This window comes from Astyanax mexicanus, chromosome 8 (assembly GCF_023375975.1).
Source record: "Astyanax mexicanus isolate ESR-SI-001 chromosome 8, AstMex3_surface, whole genome shotgun sequence".
Taxonomy (NCBI): Eukaryota; Metazoa; Chordata; class Actinopteri; order Characiformes; family Acestrorhamphidae; genus Astyanax; species Astyanax mexicanus.
This window is the reverse complement of record NC_064415.1, coordinates 44,646,169-44,671,978: the sequence shown is the minus strand read 5'-3', so window position 1 is coordinate 44,671,978 and position 25,810 is coordinate 44,646,169. Positions and strand designations below refer to the sequence as shown.

Here is a 25,810-nt window from a genome sequence, read left to right as displayed (position 1 = left end):
GTGACCCAGACTCTCCTGATCATTACCCAACATTTACTCTAATGCATGTCATATTTTTATATATCAGAATTATAACCTTTAAACCACGGCATATAGAACATTTTTGAGCTACAAATGTGTTTTATAGAATATAATATTTGTGTATTTCTGACGTTCTGCTGTTCACAATTACACAGTCACTCAGCTCACTCTTGTGCTTATGATCACCTATAATTCACAGGAAACACACTTGATGTTTTACAGAAAAAATAAATATGTATGTAATGTTTATTTCTAATAAATGTATTAACATACAGCAAATAGTTTTTTTAAAGTGGCAATCCCTATTTTTGGTGAGAATGTGTAATTTCAGGAAGCATGCTAAATTTACCTAAAATATGGTGGTGCATCTGGTGATTTTAGTGAGGATTCTGTTGTGTATTTTGACAGCTCTCTTTAGTTTTAATCCTGCAATTATTTAGTTAAACAATGCCTGAATGAGCAGATGAAGATTGAGCTCTGATATCTCCATGTTGGCAGTAGCTCTTGTATCAGCACAATTAGCAGCACTTGTTCAGGTAACCAGGAAAAGCTGTTACAGTCAGAAAAAAGCTACCTGACACCCTAGAGGTGTTCCATTCTAAAAGCAGCTGCCTACTTACTCATTGCCTTCAAAGCCAGCTCTCTAATTCAGCAACATTTTATTCTGGGGCCTGGGGACCAAAGACAATGACCGGTTATGAATTGAATGCTACACTAACTGTGTGACCCCACCTTTAAATTCTGTGACAGTCAATGCAGGAAAGTACACTGTTATCAGAATCCCGCTCAAAGGGGCTCCTCCCATTAGTTGCTGCCAGTAGCCATGCCAGCCAGCCAGGTTCATGACTGGCAAAATATGAAACTTTAGCAACAATGAAGCAACATAAAAGACCAGCAAAAAAGAACTGCAAAAAATAAAAGTAACCAAGTATATTTAAAACTATGTATTTTATATATTTTTTTTTACTTTTTATTTTTTTACATTTTTGGTTGCAGATTTTTTTGTGTGTAAAACTTTTAGCACAAAATTAACTCTATAGATTTTACTGTGTAAGCTTTTTAAAGTTAAAAACATTCAAGTGTTGGAACATGGTGTGCCTGGTGAATTAATACTTGGGCCCTCTATGAATATTGTGGTCCCTCGATGGCCTCTTACTCAAAAACAAATCCTAGATCCACCACTGCTTCACACTCAGAGTATAGTTTTATTTATTTCTGATTAAATGCTTTGTAGAAATGTATGAATATTGCAACAATACTTTAATGTAATAAATTGACTATAATTAATTAAGTAAGTAAGTAAGATGTTACCAATTTAATGCAACAGTACATTCATACAGTCAGCTAACCTATTTATTGTTATTGATTATTATTTATTGATACTGATTATTATTATTGATATTGATTATTATTTTATTGATAATTTTATTAATTTGACCATTTAGTTGCATAAGACAAAAACAACCATGCTTACTAAATCTGATTTATTTGAAAATAATAAAAGTGTGTAATTTATTTTCCCATCTCCACTAGCTCTGATGTTATACTGCAATTAGCACAATGAACAATGTTATTTTATATAGCATTGTTAAATAGCAGGAATCATTTAGCCTTTATTGAACAATATCTAAAAAACAGACTAAAGTGTCCCCAGAGGAACTCTTAAAAGTATTCAATAAATTTCTTCCCCAGAGTAAATGCACAGTGAGCCCACCCCACTGTGAGCCCACTGAGCAACGCACTCGGTTTTATTAGGGTAGTTCGGAGCTTTCGAATCTCGACTCGGTTCTTTGAATCATTGCTCGGCTCCTTGGAGTCAGAAGTGGCGGAAGAGTAAAGGCGAAAGTGCTGCTGTTCTCCACACCGCAGAAACCCCGAGTAATGAGTACGTATCCCACCTTATCTCACCCCCCTCACAGTGCTCTTCTCCTTCTCTAGCGCTTCTTTATGGAGGACAGTTCAGCTGCACTGTGCTATATGTTCACCGCTGCAGCGCTTCTGGAGCATTAGCCTGCTAGCTAACTAGCGGGCTAACTGCACTAGGCTAAGCTAACGCTAACGGAGTGTTTATAGTGGAGCTGAGCGACAACATTCAGCCGTGTGGTGATCATCAGCGCTCCTGTTTAAAGTTCTGAAACATTTCTTTATCCGGCAGGATTCTCTTATTAATCTGTTCTATCAGGCTTTATTTCATTTAAACGCGTCTGATTCTGAGAAACCAGTTTGACAACTTAGTTCAACTCAGAACAGAGGAGTCAGATCCAGCTCCAGGGAGGAAAATCCACCCCAGTGTTTTAAACCAGTACTGGAGCAGATTCTCATTTCTGGACCTGGAGTTCCCTCTGTGTGTCCTGGAGAGTGTGGTATGTTTACCGGCGAACACCCGCTGGACAGTGGTGTTATTTCAGAGTCTGGAATGTGGATAAATGTGCGTTTATTTAATCTCGCACCTCTAAACACTACTAACCATTATTTACAACCTGAGTGAAAAGCGGAATATTTTCATCTCTTTAAAACTAAGTGTTAAACCGGTAAAATAAGGTGCTTAATTTATGATTCAAACTGACATTATTTACAGAAAACATCCAAAACGTGACATGATTCTGATCAATCATAATATGATTGTTGTGGTCTGAGGTTCCGCTGATGATCGTTTTTGTTAGTCAGAACTAGCTCTAAATGGTTTTGAGATTCAGTCTCTTCTGTCCAGGGAAAGATTTCTGCTAGTTTCTGGAAAGCTACTGTGAGGATCAGTTTGATTCAGCAGTGACAGTTCGATAGTAATATGTGAATATTAAATGGTCACCGCCCCAACTCATCCCACAAGTAACTGAGAATTTCCACCATGGCATCTGGCTGACCATATAGATCCATGTTGAACTATCGATGGACACTCCTGCAACCACATCGCATTTTTTCTCGTTATTACATTTTTGCATTATTAAGTAAATTGCATTATTTCGTGATATATTACGTCGTTATTTTGAAATACTACGTCATTATTTTAAGATGCCATCCCATTCTTTTGAGACAGTCATTGTTTTTACTAAATTTTACTAAATCGTTTTTTTGAGCTAGCTGTTTAGTCATTATTTTTACATACTAAGTCGTTATTTTGAGGTACTGAGTCATTATTTTGAGACAGTAAGTCGTTATTTTGAGATACTAAGTTAGCAAAAAACTATAAATAACTTAGCATCTACAAAAAAAATAAGATGGCAATTTCCTGAATAATGAAAATTAGTTTATTATGAAAACTTGTGCTCAGAATTATGGTGGTTTGGTCGGCTTTGGTAAATATTTAGCACTAAGATTTGGAGGACACAGTTTTAGCTGTGTGTGTGTTTGTGAGTGTGAGAGAGAGAGAGAGAGAGAGAGAGAGAGAGACTGTGTGTTTAAGAGAGATAAGGCTGCTTGTAAAGACGTGTGTGTGCTTGTGTTTCATCAACACGTACTGTAACGATGTTAACAGTGTGGAATATCACTTCTTAACCGAACCCTCTTTCCTTTCTGCTCTGCTTCAGATGAGAATATTGAGCAGGATGATGTATCAGAGAGCTGAGGCACCTCAAGAACATGAGTTCCATAGAAGATAGCCACACCTTACGGCCCCGAAAGAATCCTCAGAGGACATGCCGTACCATCGCTGAGCTTCTTATAGAGGGTTCGAGAACTGCTTCACAGCAGAGAAGCTCTAAAGAAGCTCCTAAATCTGTCCAATCCCAAGGGGAGATAAAAGCAAGAGGAAGGGTAAAGAAACCTGAAGCTTACCCGACTTCTCCTTCACCTTTGCCCACACAAACAAAGACCACCAATGCATCTCCAAGTTTATCTCGAAGCTCAAAGGCCAGTAAACCGACAGTGCCTTCACAAACCACAGTATGTCCGCAAAGGACACCAAAAAGACCTAACAAAGGGAGAAAAAAGACACAGCCTGTATGTGAGAAGGCAGATGGATTGGATTTAGGTGCTAATGTGGAACCAGCGAGGCAGAATGGCTGCCCCTGTGTTGTACACTGCACCAGCACAGTTAACTCTGAGGAAGCCCCTCGAAAAAAAGCCAAAGTGAGAGGAGTTCGGTGCTCTAAAAAGGCTGTCAAGCACCGAACCCCAGAAGAAATGCCCACTGCTCTTCACACATGTTCTACACTATCCTCCAATCTGGACGCTCCTGACTCACCCAGCTCCAGACTGAGCACACCCAAAGCCAGTCGACGTCGACCATCTCCAGCATTCAGCTCCACCCCAGTGAGCATCAGGCACCTTTCTGCAGTGACTCTGGATCCTGTCGAGATTGCCAAAACACAATGTAATGCAATTGATGACCATCAGAGTCCAGTAAAGGTATGCTTTAAAGTAGAAGTATTGCCGCCTGTCTAAAACGGCTTGCAAATCTCTTGTTATCAATATCTGTGTGATCCACATAATCATGCTTGTAATAAACCAGAGGAAACACAGAGATCTGTTTAAAATTGTTCTGTAACTGTGTTTTTTATCCCTGGTCCTGGACGCACACTGTCATTCATATTGTACTGTTCTCCTGTCTCAGCCAGAGATGTATAAAGTACTAGAGACCCAGACTTGAGTAAAAGTACAATAAAAAAAAAAAAAAGTGACTAATAGAATTTGAGGTGTTGTTTAATCACCACACTTAAGTTAATGTTCTAAAGTATATAACTTTTTTGTACTCAAGTATTGCAAGTAGTTTATTCTAAAATGTACTACTTAAGTACAGTACAGTACTGTGTTATGTAGTTATTACAGCAAGCAGTGTTCAGTTCTCGGAGTGAAATGCAGAACGGGAGCAGTGAGATCTTTCTATAAGGTCATTTTGATCTCTTTATTCACTCAGACATCAAACTCGATGACAGTGCAGAGCATCTACCACTCTGGCAGCAATAATCATTACTCAGTATAAATGCAATCAGTAATGATGCAGAATATATAAATGTATTTGAGTAAAAGTATTAAACTCAGTGAAAATATGTACTTAAGTTCAGTAGTGAAGTAGTTCTACTTTGTTATTATACATCTCTGGTTCCAACACATTTGATCCAGCTAATTAAGCTATTAATTGCTTAAATTAGATAAATACTAATATGCAGGGACCATTACAGCTCTGGGGTAGGTTTCCCAAGTGGTTCTTAGCATAAAGATGATTCTTATGTGGACAAGTGTGCTTCACGCAGAGCACTCTGTCCATGTTAACGTGTTCTTAATGCTAATATCTTTCAAGTTAAATATATCATATAGCAGATACTTGAGAAGTAAAATTAAGTTTCTAGAATTTACAGAAAGTGTGCAATAACTAAAATTATTAAAACCCCTTTGTCGGTTTATTAGTTTGAATACCTTTAGCACTAATAATTGGAACACAACATTTGTTTGGTAAGCTCATTGTCCCTTGACCTCCATTCACAGGTGAATCCAATTAAAAGAAAGGGTTAAGGAGCCAATTGCAAGCTTTTCTTTTCTTTGCATCTTCTAAGTGTGGCAACATGGGAGACTCAAAATAACTCTCAAATGACTTGAAAACAAAGATTATTTAACGTTATGGTGTAGGGGAAGATTACAAAAATCTCTGAGATTTTAGCTGTCAGTTTCCACTGTGAGTAATGTAGTTAGGAAATGGAAGACCACAGGCACAGTTCTACTTAAGGCCTGAAGTGGCAGGCCAATAAAAATCTCAGATAAGTAGAGGAGAAGGATGATGAGGACAGTCATAGTCGACCCACAGACCAGCTCCAAAGACCTGCTTGCTGCAGATGGTGTCACTGTGCATCGTTCAATTATTCAGCGCACTTTGCACAAGGAGAAGCTGTATGGGAGAGTAATGCAGAAGAAGCCTTTTTCTGTGCCCACGCCACAAACAGAGTCACTTGAGGTATGCTTAAACACATTTGAACAAGCCAGCATCATTTTGGAATAAGGTGCTGTGGACAGATTAAACTAAAATTCAGTTATTCAAAGGGTGGTATTTATGGCGGAAAAAGAAAACAGCATTCCAAGACAAACACTGGTTTGTCTGCTATATGATTTATTTAACTGAAATTGCTGATCCGAACCAATGATTTATAAAGAAAAATCATGAAATTTATCAGAGGTGCCCAAATTTTTTCATACCACTGTGTGCTCTACAAGTTCATTTAGACAGACTGTAATACACTACAGGAAGTGTAATGGGCATGCTAAGAAGGTTTTGTGATCCAAGTGCTTAGTCTGACAGACTTTACAGCACTGCGTGCTTTATAATGTTTATATGGTGCACATGTGATTTTTGAGAGACTGTAATATGCTACAGGAATCCAAGGGGGGCTGCTCTATGATGCACGTGCATAAAATCCTTTGCATGTTCACTTAACCAGGGGAAAAGTCTATGGGAGTTACTGCCTTATCTGAAGGCGTTTCCATGCAACAGTGGTTTCCATGCAACAGATCTTCATCTAAAGAAACATTGCTGTTCATGCAGAAAACAAGCTAGAATATCTGAACCTAGGACATATGCATTCCTTTGGAATTAGATGACAGAAGAAATGCCAATTGAATTTAAAGATTAAATTCAGTCAGGCAAAAAAATAGCTAACTAACATAAAACTACTTTTATGTCTGTAGCAAGGAGTGTTGAGAATACATTTGTATATACTGCACTCCTGGTTACAACTTACTTCTCCTTACTGCTTATTCCCTGACAGAAGAGGGAATTCCCAAAGTCAGACAGTGGAGGATGAGGATGGGCTGGAAAGTCAGGTTGAGCTGGAGGACCTGCTGGTTCATACACTAAGGCCTTTAGCTATAGTAAGCCAATAACTGTAGGTACTTGCCTAACTGTAGGATTAGGGGTAGGTGATCTGGCCTAAAAATAATATCATAATATCTCAGGGCATTTAGCAATAACAATATACCTGGCGATTTGAAGAAAAATATTTTATTAAGTTCTGGAACATACTACTGCACAGTACTAAGATGCAGAATGTTTATTGCATGCATATAATGCAATTGTACAAAAAATCACAAAAATCCATACTGTGAGAAAGAGATATTCTTGAAATCATTTTTGAAAGCAAAGTCTATTTTGTATTTGTGTTGTTATGCACTCTATTTACTTTAGTTGTTTGTTTGCAGAGTATATCCTGCACTTTATGTTTGATCAATTTTTTATTTTGATACACATGTATTTTATTAAAAGCAAGGTTTATTAACAGACAAAGGTTTATAGATTTTCCTTACTGAATGTATAAAACTGGTTTATATATCCAAAATAAAATTGTTACTGCAGTAGTAAAAAAAAAAATCATATTGCCGAGAATATCCTAATAATACCCTGTAATATCACACTATTATTTTAGGTCCTTGTCACTCACCCCTAGTGTGCATACAAAGTACACATTACATAGTGTTATATCTATTGTTTGTAAGTTATTATTTGTATTGTTTACTTTGGATATGGCACGTATGTTCCAGAAATCCAACCAGAATATTCAGGAAAGGTCATCAATTTAATAAGAACTTTGGAAAGTATTATTATTCCCTTTCATTTTAAAGAGAAAGAAAAACATTAATTCTAAATACTCTTTAATATTTCCCCCCCCCCAAAAAACAAAGGTTCTCTCTGGTCTATACAAAGAATCTGTGTCTCTGTGTTAGCATCCATTTGTTCTTTTTATCTTCTTGAAAGGCAGGGAAAATATTTATGTTAAAAATCTTAAGGCCAACAGGAAGTTATTAAGATTACTGTGGAGACTGATGAATCTCATGCTCGCTACGGTGTTATTGTACCTATTGTAAAGAAATGGTACAGTTGTAGTGAAACTTGGAAGCTTGGAAGTGAGCTGGTGAGCTAATGCTCTACAGAAGTAACTCCTGTGTCCAATCTCAACCAATATTCTTGAGTCTTCCAGGCCAGTGTGCTTCAACATTGAGATTTTGGCATTGTGATCACATGCCAGTTGCCCATTTATAGAGTGGTTGCCAACTGGATTCTCCTGAAGAAAATCTGCGTTTAAAACCGATTGCTTCTTCCGTTTTATCCAGCTGTGGGCAAACAGCATAGACCACACAGCAGATTGTGGATAATAGTTCTATATATATAAACATATCACAAAATTTTATAACAGCTGCCAAATTCAACTGTTATCATTGCGGCTAACTACCCTAAGACTAATACGACTGTTAGCTACCTTTAACCGGCTGTTAGCATTGTGGCTAAGTATAAGCTCATTGAGGAATCCCTAAATGTGCTTTGAGGACTCTTTGGGAATGGGTTTTAAAGAGAAAATGCTTCTTGAAGCTAGGGTTGGGGTATCCCTTTTTTTCATAACTATTACCGTAGCAATAGGCAGGTATTTATATAAGCTGCACAAATCCTGTGCTTGAAAGGTATAGCTTCAAACCTGCATACAAAGTCATGTGAATGACCTACGAAGTGTTTTGAGGCAAACCTTGCAGGCTGCTTTGTCTACAAGGTGGTTTAGTTTAGGTATGAGGGGCCTGTGAAATACTGTCTGTGTTTGAAGATGCTGTTAAAATGTTTTAGTACAGCAGTATTACTATTATACTGTCCCACTATACATGAAGCACATTTAGTTTTTTTTGAAGGTTCCTCAGAGATGCTCTAGAGGATTATCTCTGGCTTGAAAATCTTACCTAGGATCTATAGGTGGGTGATATAGCCCTGAAAGGATGTCATTTGTGATAGCGATATTTTGGACAAAAAAAAAATATATATATATATTTAAAGAATTCTCTACTGCAACAAAAAAATATAACATTTTATTTGGCAATGTTATTATCGGCTATGATATGGCACACCCCTAATTGAGATTTTCACCAGATTCTAACAGAAATCAATGATTTTATAGATATTATTGTGTACAGTACAATATGACACACCCTTACTAGGAGCATAGTAATCTTCAAAAAAAACATTAAAGCAATATTTTCTGCCATTTGTTAAAGTGTGATGTTGCATCCCAGTAATTGACTGTTAAAAACTTAATGCACCCTAAATACTCTGTTTTCTTTGCACACTGCTTAAAACAGTAACTTACATAATAATAGTAACAATAGTAACAGTAACTATCGATCTCAATGAATAAAACATTCTAGTTGAAAATCTTTATTTATTACATAGTGAAATATATTGAGAACAAAATACCATAAAAATAATCAATGCAAATCAAAATTATTATCCTATGAAACACTCAAAATCAAAGTGGAGAATCAAATGACAGGCTGATCCAGCTTCAGTGGAAATTCCTCAAGATTAGTTAAAATGAGGCTCAGTAGTGTGTGTGGCTCCATGTGCCTGTATGACCTCCCTACAACACCTGAACATTCTCCTGATGAGGCAGTGGATGTTCTCCTGAGAAATCTCCTCTCAGACCTGGATTAAACAGTCAGTCAGCTCCTGGACAGTCTGTGGTGCAGTGTGGTGTTGGTGGATGGAGCGAGACATGATGTTCCAGATGTGCTGGATTAGATTTCAGGTCTGGGAAAGGGCGGGGCCAGTCCATAGCTTCAATGCCTTCATCATGAAGGAACTGCTGACACACTCCACTGACACAGGGCCCACTGCATCAGCATATGATGTCACAATGGGTCTGATGATCTCCTCCCGGTAAATAATGTCAGTCAGGGTACCTCTGTGAGCACATGAAGGTCTGTGTGGTCCTCCAAAGAAATGCCTCCCCACACCATTACTGACCCACTGCCAAACCGGTCATGCTGGAGGATGTTGCAGCAGCAGAATGTTCTCTACTGTGTCTCCAGACTCTGTCACGTCTGTCACGCGTGCTCAGTGTGAACCTGCTCTCATCTATGAAGAGCACAGGGCGCTAATGGTGAATCTGCCAATCTTGGTGTACTCTGGCAAATGCCAATCACACTGCACGGTATTGGGCTGTAAACACAAGCCCCACTTGTGAACGTCGGGCCCTCATACCACCCTCATGACAGTTTGAGCAGAAACATGGATATTAGTGACCTGCTGGAGGTCATTTTGCAGGGCTCTTGCACCGCTCCTCCTGTAGCGGTCCTCCTGCTGGGTTGTTGCCCTCCTACAGCCCCCTCCATGTCTACTGGTGTACTGGCCTGTCTCCTGGTATCTGCTTCATGCTCTGAACACTGTGCTGACAGACACAGCAAACCTTCTTGCCACAGCTCGTATTGATGTGTCATCCTGGATGAGCTGCACTACCTGAGCAACTTCTGTGGGTTGTAGGCACCGCCTCATGCCACCTCTATAGTGAGAACTGACAAAATGCAAAAGTGACCAAACCATCAGCCAGAAGGGATGAGAACAGAAAAGTTCTGGGGTCACTACCTGCAGAAACACTCCTTTATAGGGGTTGTCTTGCTAATTGCCTCTCATTTCTACCTGTTGTTTGTTCCATTTGCATAACAGCAGCTGAAATTGATTCACAATCAGTGTTGCTTCCTAACTGGACAGGTTAGTTTCACAGAAGTGTGGTTGACTTGCAGTTACATTGTGTTAAGTGTTCCCTTTATTATTTTGAGCAATGTATTTTCTTTGAGAAAGCCCTCATATATTTTTTTAAGGTAAAACATTTGTTTTCTACAACATGTTGGAGTTTAAGAGATTTTTTTTAAGTCAGCCTTAAGAGAGTGTTTTATGTAACCAGGCACAGGTATTTAGACAGGGGGGTAAATGGCCTTTTATGCTTGAGGAAAGAATGATCATTAATGATTAATGGAATAATAACTCATAGGTTCATCTGTCTATCTATATGTGTTTTTTCAACCAGAGAGGAGAGCATTCAGATTCAGCTCCAAAAAAGAAGAGAGGTCGACCTCGGAAAGATCGAGCTCCAGACATACAGCAGAAGAAGAGGAAAGAGCGCAATGTTTCTGCTGCAGCTGCGGCCAAACGTCACAAGATGAAAAATGGCTCAGATGTGGACCCTCAGGAGCAGTCAGCTGACCGGGTCAGGCCTCGCTTCCAGCTCCATGAATCCGAGCTTCAGGATCCTGATCTCCAGGAGCCAGGTAAACTGGACTGCAGCGGTCTAGCACAGGACTGGTCAATACTGTCCCAAAATTAGTTAGAGTTAAACTTTACAGTCGTAGGTCAATTAGGATTACCAAAATTATTTATTCTTACCAAATACTTGAATAATGAGAGAGAATTTAAAAGGCCAATTACCCAATCCACCCATTAGGACTCTCCCTTTCATTAGTGATGCCCCAACACCAGAAGCGTGAAGACGAGCACATGCCTCCTCCGATACATATGAAGTCAGCCACTGCCTATTTTCAAACTGTTGCTGATGTAGCATTACAGTGTAGCATCACAGCGAGCTCGGAGGCCTTGTGCTAACTAACGTCACTCTAAGGGTGATGTGGGGTGAGAGCGCCATCTACCCACCCGGAGAGAGCTAGGCCAGTTTTGCTCCCTCAGGGCTTCGGCAGCTAATGGCAAGCTACATGAACGAGATCCGAACCAACGATCTCCAGGTCATAATGCTTTGGGAACATATTTTTAAGGCAAACCTAAAACACTCTGATTACCTGTGTAAGACTAATCACGGGAAAGTCTAGGAAGCAGAAAGTCAGGAAGAGAATTGTGGACTTGCACAAGTCTGGTACATCCTTGGATGCAATTTCCAGATGCCTGAAGGTGCCTATAAAAAGCCAGATTAATGTTAGCAAATGCACACATGTCCTGTTGTCTGCTGAAAGTAAAATGTAACTATAACTATCATGACAAACAGCCAGGAAGTTAAAGCTTGGACGCAAATGGATCTTCCTAAGAGAAAATACCCCACAGCATACTGCCAAACTGGATACAAAGTGGCTTAAGGATAGAAAAGTCAATGTTTTGCAGTGGCCATCACAAAGCCCTGATCTCAATCCTGTTGAAAATGTCTGGGCTCGGGCAGGGCAATATGGATCAAAACTAATTTAAAATTTTTCTTTTTATGAATGGCGATATAGAATATATACCTCAATTTATCTCTCTCTCTGCCTCTCTCTCTCTCTCTCTCTCTCTCTCTCTCTCTCTCTCTCTCTCCGTGTAAAGGAGCTATTTGGTCAGTTCAGGTTTGCGCGGGCGTGTCTGCTCTAAAGATTGTTGTTTAGTTCCGTAGTGGAGCTTAACGCCGTTGCTGTATATCAGTGCTATGAGCTCAGCCCATGAGACCTGCTGGTTCTGAATTGCCTTTGTTTCACTGAAAAGTCAGGATCCAACATCACTGTTTTTAGAGAGCATGCAGAGCTCCGTACTGTTCCTGTGTGCACCACACTTTATTTAGAATGCACAGGATTGGTCTGTAAGTTTCCTACTATCAGATAGTAAATAAACAGTGTGGAAAATAATTACTTTTAAATAGTTTGCCAGTTCGAATCCACCAAGGAAAATGTCTGGGTCTGTCCCACTATTCGTGAACCATTTTCCCAACCCCCTACCCCCATTCTGGCATTTGGCAAAAATATGTAATTTTAGTAATCCTAATAGACCTACAACGGGAAAGATTTAGTCTGATTTCATGTCAAACAGAAAAAAAACATGCATATGTGTGTTAAATAGTGTATATAATTTTCTGGTTTCAACTGCATGTTTATACAAACAGAGTGTGTTATTAATATGGTGATTGTATGCTTTGGACCACAGATGAGGACCTGTCATCTGACCTGTCCATTGAGCTGAGTCTGAGGGAAGAGCCAGACGCCATCAACCACTCACTCTCACTGCAGGAGGAGGATGAGGAAGATGATGAAGAGGAACTGCCATCTTTTTTACAACAGACCAATGACAGTAAGCCACCTAGAGCTAGAATTAACAAAGAGGAGAACTCAGATTCCACATTTTTACCTCATTGTATTTCTTTGTGAGTTTATAAAACAAAAACAATCATTCTAATTATCTATTACACTTAAGCACACTGAACCTCTAGCACTAGTATGTAAAGGTGCTCTGTTTTGATTGATTGTCTCATTCAAAAAACACTCCTGGGAACTGCTAAACTAAACTGTAGGTGGAATTATTATGTAAACTATTTCTTGTCACAATAAAAACAGACAGTGCTCCTAAAAACAAAATGGGTGACCTTGGGAGGAGATCAGCGGCCTGTGTGTATTTTATGCTGAAAACTGGGAGATGAAAAAGACATTACAACATTGCTCATTTAAGCTGTAGGAATTAATAATACAGAGCTGCGTTTAAACTGAAACTGACATGATCATCTTTTTCTGCACAGATTAACTTACTCATTGTTCTTTCAGTGTTGGCAAATTTTTGTATTTTTATATTTAAAAAAGATCACATAAGAAAAACTAGTGAAAATGTTACAAAGAGAATTTTATAAAAATTAATGTAGAAGATTAAAAAAATAAAAGCAAATAATATAATTAAAAAATAAAAAGTTTAACCCTTGGTTTTCTAAGCTTTATGGGGTGGGGGGGAATAAAACGTTTTTCCCCCAAAGAGGGAGTATGACAGAAAAGGTTTAAGTAATGTAGTTTGAAACCATTGTTCCCTGTTTAGGGACATTTTCCATGATTATTGAGGGGCTTGGGGTTGCAGGCCCAGCAGGTTATTACTGTTCAGGTCATTTTAGGTAGATTAGTTATTTTTCAGGTTAACAAAACTCAAACAGCCTTGTGCAGGAAGCTGCAAACTGTTCTCAGTATTTAGTCTCGTCAGATGGAACAAGGACTACATTAGGGCTCATTTCCAAAGGACCAGCAATTGGAACTCATTACTTTTTTTACAGAAAAAATAGTGCTTTGTATTGGCAAGAACTTTGTGATTGTTATATATCGTATTATGTTACATCATATTATATTGTGATATATTGTGATACATATGGTGATTGATCAAATCAAACTTGAGGAAAAACATGTTATAGTGTTGTAAAAATACTATAACTAAAAATACTATAAAATTCATATTCAAAAAAGTTTACTTTTTATGCACTTAGAAGTGGGATCTAATGACATCACTAATATCTAGTGGGCAAGGTTTAAACAACACAAAATGATCCACTGTCTGACACCATATTTACATTTAAACACTGGAGTAAATGAATTTGGCAGAGCAGACACTACTGATTGTGACCTGTTTTATTTTATTATTACTGTATTTATTTATTCATACATCATGTGTTGTTTCATTTGTTCTAGAGCCTTCATCAATTAAAGAGGGACTGTGTGTGTGGTGTAAAATCAGAAAATATCCTTTTTGGCCTGCCATGGTATGTAACCTTATGTTGTATATCACTGTTCATGTTAAAGTAATGTGGCTGTAATGAAGGCTGTAGTGTCAACAAAGTCAGCGACCTCACCTATTATATTAAATTGAGAACTTACCCATGGATTTTAATATTGTTTTACTGTTTTATAATAGCTGTAATGCTCTATAATGTTTTATGGTTCACGCACTTATTCTTTCAGACTGTAATATATTAGAGGAATCATAGGACACACTTTTTAACACTTTATAATGCTCATGATACTCATGATCCCCACATGCATTCTGACAGACAGTAATACACTACAGAAAGCATAGGGGGTGCTCTGTAATGCCAAAAATGTTCAGAACGTGCACAGTTGTTGACTGATCACTTGTTCTGTTCAGGTTAAAAGTGTGAACCACAAGAGCAAGAAGGCCAGCATTGTGTTTATTGATGGACTTTTGTTTGATAAGAAGAGGATCAGGAAGGGGTGAGTCTCAGAGGCTTCAGGAGGTTGGGATAGGGACTATCAGTGCTTTATGTTTGTGTGAGAATGATCAGTACTAATGTAAATCTTCCTCATCCCCCCCCCCCCTCATGAAGCTTCACTGTGTCTTTGAGGAAGCTGAAGCCATTTGACTGTGAGGAATCGCACCTGTTAGTGGTAAGCTTTAGCTGATTTGTTAAAAAATATATAATTGACTAATTATCCCATCTTTTTATTTGACTAAAATATGGCAAAACTGTTATTGAATAGTAGTTTCAGAAATGATTAAGACCTGCTTTATGCATAAGATCAATGTTGAGATTAGGGCAACAATGCAGTGTTTTTTTTGTTCCAGGCCTTAGCCAAAGAGAGTTTAGGAGATACTATTACCTGGTGTCTGAATCTTATTACGGACTACAGAATTCGTATTGGTAACTCCTGCCCCTGACACACACACACACACACATACACACACAGATTTTACAGTTAGAAGTAGACTTGAGTTTAACAGATGTGTTGGACATTTAACCCAAACTGACCCAACTTTTACCTCTGTCTGCAGGATGTGGTTCTTTTGTTGGTTCCTTTATTGAATACTTCACTAATGATATCAGTAAGTTCTTTTTTTGATTTCACTGATTCCTACACTTTTACTTACTTAATGGAATAATTCAACTGGGTTAATCTGCAGTTGCTGTGGATTATTATTCAGGATTCTCTATGAATGATTCAGTATCTACTTAGAATGATCTATTTTGAAATATTTACTGTAAAGTATTAAATAACTGCTAGTAATAAATCAGAATCTACTATTAATTAACTATCTACTAACCCCGTGGGGACCCGGGGTAGAATAGGTTCCCAGCGTAGAATAGGTTCCCAGCACCCCCTTGCTGTTCGTAAGAGGCGAACGTATGGGGCACCTTGTTTGCCGTGAGGTGCGACCTGTGTCTGCGGAAGAAGAGGTCCTGGTACTTGAGGGGAACGGTATGCTGCGGCTGCCGTCGACCCAACACAGTGCTTTGGCTCCTATTTCGCATAGACAGGAGGTTGGAGAGGCCCGCTCCAATCAACCAGCTGGTCGGGACGTGCCCTATGTTGTATCTCTTCTGCGATCCCTAGATGGCGCCGGCTCAAGGTCAATCGAGCACTAATTCTATCATGTTGTTCGAGTATATCACTCTTATATCCCTGGTGCACATCCGCAGGAGTACCGCGGCTCTGTGCATCCCCTTGTTGGACTCCGAGGTGGGTGGGGAATAAGGGTGAAGAATCCCTAATTCTGCAATTATGGCTGAACCTACCCCTAAAAGAAGACTGACTGAGGATGACCCCGACCTAAATACTGGGTCTACGAACGTAAATTGGCCAAAGTTTATATTGTTGGAATCCACATCTACTGAAACACCTTTAAGTAAGCTCTCCCCTTTTGCAATACACAAGGGTATATTGGGTATCGCGGGGACGGTAAAAGACGTCAAGAAACTCAGATCTGGTCAGATCCTGGTGGAGTGTACCAGAAAAATACAAGCAGACAACCTTCTGGGCATTAAACTATTTGTAGGTGTCAGCATTAAGACCTTCCCCCACCCAGTGCTAAACAGCTGCATGCGATGTAGAGAGCTGGACGATATATCTGAAGAAGAAATTGTCACAGAACTGGCTCCTCAAGGTGTAACCAATGCCAAACATATTACAATTAGAAAACAAGATAAGACCATAAAAACAAATACATATATTCTTACTTTTGATAAACCAACCCTCCCAGATAAGATCTCAGTAGGATACCTTAAAGTAAATGTAGAGTTGTATATTCCCAACCCTATTCGATGTTTCAAATGTCAGAAATATGGACATGGATCAGTCATCTGCAAGAGCCCCGCGATCTGTCACAACTGTGGAGGAGAGGATCATGCTGCGCCGTGCCTAAACCCACCCAAATGCAGAAACTGTGGGGGCCCACACCCTGCCTCAGACAAAACATGCCCAAACTGGATCAAGGAAAAAGAAATTCAAAAGCTTAGATGCTTCAAGAAAGTCAGCCTTGAGGAAGCAAGGAGACTGGTTAACGACTCCCCTAACTTCAACTTTGTGAAACCATTTTCAGCAGTGGTTAAAGCAACGCGGACGAACAGCTGTCAAACCGAAATCACATGGTTGACCAGTGACAAACCGCAACTGGTCACCAATCCAAAGGAACCCACTCCTCCCAAAGTGAAAAGTTCATATTCCCAGAGTCCACCCATGACTGCCCAGACACTGCCACATCATAAACAAAACCAAAATATTGCTAGTCATAGTGGGGGCATGACCAGGAAAAAGATGGAACAATCACGTCAACCACCAAAAGCAAGTACAGACCTCAACACTGGACAATCTGACCAATTAAAAGATATCGAAATGGAAGCCGGTGCGTCGTCCCGAAGCCGCAGCGCGTCACCTAAAGGAAGAAGCAGATCGCGCATACGGTCGTCACGAACAAAATGACATCAAATCCTATTATACAATGGAACTGTCGAGGATTTAGAGCCAACCATGCCGAACTCCAACATCTGCATGCATCCCTCAATCCTGTTGTTACATGCCTTCAAGAAATCCAGTTAGCACCAGGTACCAAGACTTCACTGAAGGGCTTTGTTACCTACAGCAATTATGGGCCGAATGTACACAGGCCGTCTGGAGGGACCTCCATTCTGGTGAGGAACAACGTCCCACACAGCCAAGTCATCATTAATACACGACTACAAGTGACAGCAGTACAAGTATCTAATGTCATCTCAAGAACCATCACAATATGTACAATATATGTACCGCCAGAGTTCAACTTGACACTTCAAGACCTGGACGATCTGGCAGAACAACTCCCAACCCCTTATATGCTCCTTGGAGATTTTAATAGCCATAACCCAATATGGGGGAGCCAGTACACAAACGCCAAAGGAAAGATTCTAGAACACTTTATCAACTCTAATGACCTCTGCTTGCTAAACACCCCAGCATACACTCATCTTCACTCAGGACATGGCACCTATACAACTATAGATTTGACGCTGTGTGAACCAGAGTTACTTCTAGAGTTCTCATGGAAAGTCTGGGATGACCTCTGTGGTAGTGACCACTTCCCAATCATCATCACACCAGAGAGACCATATTGGTCTGAAAAAGCTCAATACTGGAAACTATCCAAAGCCGACTGGCCCTCTTTTCAATTGCATTGCAGAGAAAGGCTAAGTACAGCACCAACACAAAGCTCAGACCTTAACGAATGGTTCACAAGCACCCTTCGGTTAATAGCAGAGGAGACTATCCCAAAATCTTCAACGAAACCAAGAAAGCATCGCAACCCATGGTATAATGAAGAATGCAAACAGGCTATCAATGCTTGAAAACGGACAGAAAGAATTTTTTACGCACATCCAACGTGGGAAAACCTGATCAATTTGAAGCTCAACCGTGCCAGAGCACGGAGAGTAATTAACACTGCAAAAAAACAAAGTTGCAGAATCTACACAAGCAAAATAACAAAGAATACCCCAATCACAAAAATCTGGGATCTTTTACGGAAAATGAAAGGCAGAGGAGACCAACCTAGTATTCACTACATCAACCATGAAGATGGAATGGCCACTGAGGAAAAAGGCATTGCTGAACAGCTGGCAAAAGCCTTTGAGCGAAACTCCGCAGGAAGCAACTCCACACCAGCTTTTCAAATTATTCGGAGTCGAGAAGAACGTAAGGTGATCAACTTTCATTTAAATAGCACGGAACCATATAATCAAGACTTCAATCTAGAAGAACTAATGACTTCCCTGAAACAATCACATGACACAGCTACTGGACCAGATGACATTCACTACCAAATGCTGAAACACCTTCCCACAAGCTCTCTGATACTGTTACTGGAAGTTTTCAACCGGATTTGGACATCAGGAAAAATACCGTCAACATGGAAGGAGGCGACAATTATCCCCTTACCTAAACCGGGGAAAGACCATAGTGACTCAAATAACTACAGGCCCATAGCGCTAACAAGCTGTCTTTGTAAAACCATGGAAAGGATGGTTAACAACCGTCTTGTATGGCAGCTGGAAAGGAACCATATTATAAGTGAAATGCAAAGTGGCTTCCGCAAAGGCAGAAGTACTACAGACAACCTGGTCAGACTGGACACCTTTATTAGAGACGCATTCATAAGACAGGAACACGCCGTGGTTGTCTTCTTTGACCTTGAAAAAGCGTACGACACCACCTGGAGATTTGGCATCCTAAAAGATTTACACCAGGCGGGCCTTAGAGGAAGGCTCCCAATATTTGTAGCGGACTTTTTAAGAAAGGCAACTTCAGCTGGGCATAAACAAGGTTCACCAGTGGTCAGTTACTAACGGTTTCAAGTTCTCCAAGAGCAAAACAACATGTGTTCACTTCTGCAAGTTACGGTCAGCTCACCCCGAGCCAGAACTCCATCTTCAAGGGGATTCCATCAAGGTTGAGAAGGAAATAAAATTCCTAGGATTAACCCTGGATAGTAAACTGACCTTCATCCCGCACATAAGCAAAGTTAAAAAGGAATGCATGAAGAGATTATCTATAATTAAAGTTCTGACCAGAACCAAATGGGGAGCAGAATTCCACCCCCTTATACAAATGTACAGGACCATTGTCAGAACAAAACTCGACTATGGAAGTATTATCTATGGGGCTGCCAGAAAGTCCTATCTTAACAGTCTAAATACAGTACATCACCAAGGCATCAGGCTAGCCCTGGGCGCTTATCGAACCTCCCCCATTCAAAGCCTGTACGTGGAAGCCCGTGAACCATGTTTGGAACACAGACGATTAAGATTAGTCCTTCAATATGTTTTCAAGCTGAAAGCCAACCAACAAAACTCGGCGTATACATCTACATTCAGCCCATCATACACTACACTATACGATGCCAAACCAACCTATATACAACCGCTTGGACTCCGTATTCGACAGCAACTGAGGGAACTTGAAATAGACCTCATGGATATAGCACAGACGCCTTACAACTCCATTCCACCATGGACCCTCAAAAGACCCAGTGTATTTCTAGACCTCGCTAGTGGAAAGAAATCAGACACCTATCCAAACGTCTATCTTCAACAGTTCATGGACATTAAAGGAAAATTCCCGTCCCACCTTTTCATTTATACTGATGGTTCAAAGACTGAAAACAAGGTATCAGCAGCAGTGGTAGCTGGAGAACAGGAACTACAAGTAGACTTACTGCAACACTGCTCAGTCTTCACAGCCGAAGCCTACGCTCTTTTAATGGCTGTTGACCACGTCACCACCACAAGACAGCAGAAATCCATGATCTGCTCCGACTCTAAATCCTGTTTACAAGCACTGGACAACCTCGACACAGGTCACCCCCTAATCCACACCATTCTGAATAGATTGCACAACCTTTCAATTGAAAATTTTGATATAAAATTCTGCTGGATACCAGGACATAGTGGCTTCATTTGAAATGAAAAAGCAGACCAGGTGGCAAGAAGACCATCAAAGGCCGAAACAGCGAACTGCAAACTCCCACCAACAGACATGAAGGCCCTAATTCACAAATACATTAATGAGAAGTGGCAAAACGAATGGAACACCCAAATAAACAGCAAACTGTACGAGCTCAATCCCAAAATTGATCGTGTCACCAACACGTATGTAGACAATAGATGGGATCAAGTCATTTACTCAAGATGCCGCATTGGCCACACCAGACTGACGCACTCCTTTTTACTGAAGGGCGAAAGACCCCCACATTGTGATGTGTGCCAACGAACTATTACTATAAAACATATATTTACCGAATGCCCAAGATACTTATCTACGAAACAAAAAAATCTGCCTGTCATATACACTAGTGGACATTTTCAACAAAGACAATGCAAACAAAGTACTGACCTTTTTAACTGTTACCAACCTACGAGTCCTCATCTAAGGACGAGATCATAGAACCTTGTGAATAAACAATACCTATCCTGCCACGAAATAGCTGACGAGCTGATGTGGCGTTAAACTCAACTAACCAACCAACCAACCAACTATCTACTACATATTTCTCAATAACTAATGTACTATGTGTGTACTGTGTATTATGTAGTATCCATGAGGAATCATTCAGTCTCTATATTCAATTCAGTAACTACTATCAATTGATTAACATTCACTTTGCATTATTTAGATTCTACTATGAATTATTTAATAATTGTAATGAAACAAACAGTACAATATAGACAGCATAAAGTGCAAACATGCAACAAATTGTAAAATATAGAATTCTATTCATGTCAGATTATATCGTCCCAGTATTTTTTTTTACTTTCTTTCTCGTTTTTTCTTTAACATCTTTAACATCAACTTTAAACATTATATTAGCAATTATTGTATACCAGGAGACATGGAGGGAATCGTAGAAGGGCAACACCCCAGCAGGAGGGCCGCTACCGGAACAGGAGGAGCCCATGCAAAATGACCTCCAGCAGGCAATTTATATCCATGTTTCTGCTCAAACTGTCAGAAACAGACTCCGTGAGGGTGGATTGAGGGCCTGATGTCCACAAGTGGGGCTTGTGTTTACAGCCCAACACCGTGCAGGCCGATTGGCATTCGTCAGAGAACACTGAGGTTTGCAGATTCGCCATTGGCGCACTGTGCTCTTCACAGATAAAAGCAGGTTTACACTGAGCACGCGTGACAGACGTGACAGAGTCTGGAGACGCAGTGGAGATCGTTCTGCTGCTGCAACATCCTCCAGCATGACCGGTTTGGCAGTGGGTCAGTATTGGTGTGGAGAGGCATTTCTTTGGAGGGCTGCACAGACCTTCATGTGCTCACAAAGGTACTCTGACTGCCATTAGGTACCGGGAGGAGATCATCAGACCCATTGTGAGACCATATGCTGATGCAGTGGGCCCTGGGTTCCTTCTGATGCAGGACAATACTAGACCGCATGTGGCTGGAGTGTGTCAGCAGTTCCTGCATGATGAAGGCATTGAAGCTATGGACTGGCCCCGCCCATTTCCCCACACCTAAATCTAATCCAGCACATCTGGAACATCATGTCTCGCTCCATCCACCAACACCACACTGCACCACAGACTGTCCAGGAGCTGACTGACTGTTTAATCCAGGTCTGAGAGGAGATTTCTCAGGAGAACATCCACTGCCTCATCAGGAGAATGTCCAGGAGTTGTGGGAGGTCATACAGGCACATGGAGCCACACACACTACTGAGCCTCATTTTAACTTATCTTGAAGAATTTTGAGTATGATTCCAAATCCAGACCTCCATGGATTAATAATTTTGATTATTTTTATGGTACTTTGTTCTCAACACGTTGCACTATATAATAAATAAAGATTTTCAACTAGAATATTTTATTCATTGAGATCTAGGATTTGTTATTTTAGTGTCCCCTTGTGTATATTGTGTGAGTGTGAATTTCATCACAAGCTTCATTTCCAGTCTGCAGCTGAAACTACCTCTGAAGCTTCCAAATCTCTGTTCAGTTTACTCCAATCTTTAATAAACAGAGGACTTTTTAAATATCTTGAACATATTGGCTCATTGATTTGTGGAGAAATCTGGTGAAACTCCTGTATTTTTTAATATTGCAATATTTACTGCAGAGCAGCAAAACATTGCAGTTACATTTTTTCCAATATTTTGTAGCCCTACTATGAATGATTTCGTATCCACTGTAAATTATTAATTAATAAAATGCATTATTCAGTATGCAGTGTGATGCTGTGTGATTGGCAGGTTCTCCTGTGAGGAGGCAGTATCCTGAGGGTGCGTCTGAGCTGACCTTTCCCAGCCAGCAGCTGCTGAGTGAGGAGCCTGAATGCGAGGGAGAAAACGCAGGAGAGCTTGAGGAGGAAGAGATTGAACAGCCCAACGAGATCCACTCAAAAAAAGTGCTACCGGATCGGTCACTGGCTGCCCGTAACCGTGCCAACAAGAGGCTGGTGGAGTTCATAGTGGAGAAACGTGGAGTTGAAAACCACTTAAAGGTACGAGGAGGTGTAAAAACAAGCAGTGTCCTTTAGAGTGTGTTTCTCTGATTGTGTGGTTATACCAGTTCCAGCACGTATTAAAATCATGTTTGTGAAAGTGTGTGTAAACCTGATTACCTCTTCTGAGCATGTCATTCAACAAATGTCCATCTGCAGGCAGTGATCTGTGGTCAGGAGCCATCGAAGTGGCTGGAGGCACTGCAGAGCTGCAGCCGCTCAGTGGTGGATGTGTACCTGGAGGATGAGGAGCAGGTGGACAAGGTGTACCGCTACCTGCAGAAACTGTGCGAGTCTGCAGACCAAACCAACACGAGCCTGGAGAACACTGACCGCATCTCATTCATACTGGACGTGCTTCTGCCTGAGGTGAGCATCTAGAGTAGGGGTGCCAAACGCAACCACATTAGGGACCAGAGTAACCTAGAAGAACCCTTGGAGATATATGTGCCACAGACACTTTAAAACAAGTGTGAAGTTCCTTATAGCACTCCGTCCTTCACTGTATATAAAACATCCTGAGAGCATCACAGGACAGTGTGTGAATCTCTGATTAGCTGACCCTAATTTACACAATGTAGGTGTGCTGGGTTACTGCTGCAGATAAAACTAGCTCCTTTTAAAAGTGTTTTTATTTTAGTTTCTACAGGTCTGTTGTATTTTGTTGTAACCTTTTTAACAATTTAAATGCTTTAAATAAATATATTACGTTCTATTTAACTAGTTGTGATACTATTTCTAGAGCAAAATGTTAAAATAAATGTTACAAAATTGTTCCATGCTATGAATGAACTGCATTATTAATTTAATTGATTTAAACTAAATTGAACTGTTAGATTTAAAACCTGTAATATCCAACATTATACCACAGTTAGTTTCGTCCCTGCAATGTGATTGTCTGAGAGATGTTTTATGAGCGCTTTTATCTGGTGATCAAGCACTGTTGGTAAGCTCTCCATGTATTACTCTGCCACATACAGGTAACCTAGCAACAATGCCAAACACTGTGGCTACAATCAGTAAAAAAATTATAGCAAGTTAATTAAAATCTCAAAAGTTAAGTTCACTACAATAATTTCAAAACAATCTTCCCCACTCCATTTTTAACTGCAGAATGGGGCATGTGCAGAAATGTACCTTTAATTATTATTTCTCTCAAATTCACTTTTGTTGGTAGAACAGTGTGACTTTTAAAAAATGTGGAAAATTTGTTGGGAAAAAAAAATTACACGTTATAGCATGAATCTCAAGTGTATTATTGCTTAAGTAGACCTTGGAAAAAAATAATAAAATAAATAAATAAATAAAGGCTTTGACAGAGCTGTATAATTATGATTACCCAACCCACTCATTAGGACTCCCCCTATCACTAGTGATGCCCCAACACCAGGAGCCTGAAGACTAGCACATGCCTCCTCCGACACATGTAAAGTCAGCGACCTACCCACCCAGAGAGACCAAGTCTCTCTCAGGACTCCAGTATCCGATGACAAGCTACATGAACAGGATTCGAACCGGCTATCTCCTGATCATAGTGGCAGCGCTTACCCCACTTGACCACTCTGAGCCCCCTGCAATAAATAAAAAATACTAGCCAAGTGTTCAATAATTATTTTCAGATTGTAGGTTTGTAATTGCTTTTTTTCTTTAAAATGTAATTTAGTGTGAAAAAGGTGGTAAAAAAGAATAAAAACCTGTGAAAAACATTCAGTTTTTGGTCTTCAGCTTTAAGGTGGTTGTCTTATTTTGTTACATTTTAATAACAGTGCATCTCTATCTCTTACTTGGTATTACTTAGACATGGTTGTCAGCTGTTATGGGGTTGCTAGTGCAGTTGCATGTGTTGCTATGCTATTAATAAGTGGTTGCTGTATTGAGCAGAACAGTACAGTACAGTTGTATGTTTTTCCTTGTAGATAATCTCGTTCTTTTCTGTCTTTCTTTCTTTCTTCTAGGCTATTATTCATGCCATAGCTGAAGTGGACCGGCTGTCCCTGGTCAAAGCTGAGGAGAAGTATCGGCGAGGACCTTGTCACAGTAACAGGTGAGGCGGATTTAACCAACTCAGGCCACAATATAGAGGTATAATACAGTCTACCGTCTCCAGCTGCAAACCAGTATGGTGGAGCTACAGGGCAGGTCTTTCTGATGAAGTGGTTATATAATATATAAGTAAATATATAAGCTCTGTTAATCCATTTCTTGTCTATGTGCTCCGTAGAGAACGGCAGGAATTTGATATGATGATTGAGCAGCAGATGAAGCTGAAGCCGTGACTGTGAGGCCGTCACTGTGACAACTCTAGATGGGAGGAGCTTGTTCGAGTGCATTAATGAACAATTTCAGCAGCAGAAAAAAGTGCATGAAATTCTCCTTTTTTAATCACTTACTGCATTTACACTCTATTACAAGTCACGACTACGTGACTCAACACGACATGTTTATTATTGTGAATGTGAAATAATATTTTTAATAAAACAATCATGAATTTGTAATTTTTCAATAATGTGAAGTATTCTTTCAGAACCTTTAACCGCGCAGAGAAGCTGTCGAGAAGTGAATTACAAACTCCTTTATTTAGGAAAAAGCCCAGGTGGTGCTGATAATACATACAGCTGTGATTTTTAAAAATGTCTGAATACACGTGGATGAGGTCATCACTGTCTCTGTCCATGTTGTGGGATACTTAAGATATCATTAGTAATCATGTTGTAATTACATCAGACATTAACATTATTAGCCATAACATTAAAACCACTGTATAACATTCACCAATTTAAAATGATAATTTAGCATTTTGAATTTGTTCTTGAAAAAATGCTAACAATAAGTCTATGCCAAGCTTTTTTTACATTCTATGAATTTGGACAGATTAGTTTTGGTCTTACACTGCAGTTTTGGTGAGCGACTATGTTTTGTCCTCTCGTCATCATCTATGGGGACTGTGTTTCCCTTTACTTGACTTTGATTGTTTTTTAGAATTTGTAATCTGACTCTGTTTAGGTGCACAGTAGAATGAGCTTAACAGATAACCCTCAGATTCCTAGTATTATTAATTTTTTATTAATATTAT

General features: G+C 39.8%; 1 protein-coding gene across 2 annotated transcripts; it reads left to right on the top strand.

The window, feature by feature from the left end:
• Nucleotides 1-1,635: 1,635 nt before the first annotated feature.
• si:dkey-127k13.1 (PWWP domain-containing DNA repair factor 3B) lies at nucleotides 1,636-25,232 on the top strand. Of its 2 annotated transcripts, none has more exons than XM_022677988.2 (13): nucleotides 1,636-1,906; nucleotides 3,546-4,365; nucleotides 10,785-11,025; nucleotides 12,650-12,793; nucleotides 14,161-14,231; nucleotides 14,615-14,700; nucleotides 14,814-14,874; nucleotides 15,053-15,128; nucleotides 15,260-15,310; nucleotides 22,487-22,737; nucleotides 22,897-23,106; nucleotides 24,693-24,781; nucleotides 24,959-25,232. In XM_022677988.2, the coding sequence occupies exons 2-13, from the start codon at nucleotides 3,598-3,600 to the stop codon at nucleotides 25,011-25,013; spliced, it is 2,103 nt and encodes a 700-aa protein (XP_022533709.1). In that variant the 5' UTR covers nucleotides 1,636-1,906; nucleotides 3,546-3,597; the 3' UTR covers nucleotides 25,014-25,232. The 2 variants fall into 2 exon arrangements, with proteins under 2 accessions (XP_022533709.1, XP_022533710.1); XM_022677989.2 differs by lacking the exon at nucleotides 1,636-1,906 and adding an exon at nucleotides 1,986-2,384.
• Nucleotides 25,233-25,810: the final 578 nt, after the last annotated feature.

Excerpts from the sequence above, each read along its gene's own strand:
- si:dkey-127k13.1 (XM_022677988.2), top strand. The coding sequence starts at position 3,598 with ATGAGTTCCATAGAAGATAGCCACACCTTACGGCCCCGAAAGAATCCT. Across the intron at positions 15,129-15,259 it reads GGACTACAGAATTCGTATTG|GATGTGGTTCTTTTGTTGGT; the intron begins GTAACTCCTGCC and ends CTCTGTCTGCAG. Across the intron at positions 15,311-22,486 it reads ATACTTCACTAATGATATCA|GTTCTCCTGTGAGGAGGCAG; the intron begins GTAAGTTCTTTT and ends TGTGATTGGCAG.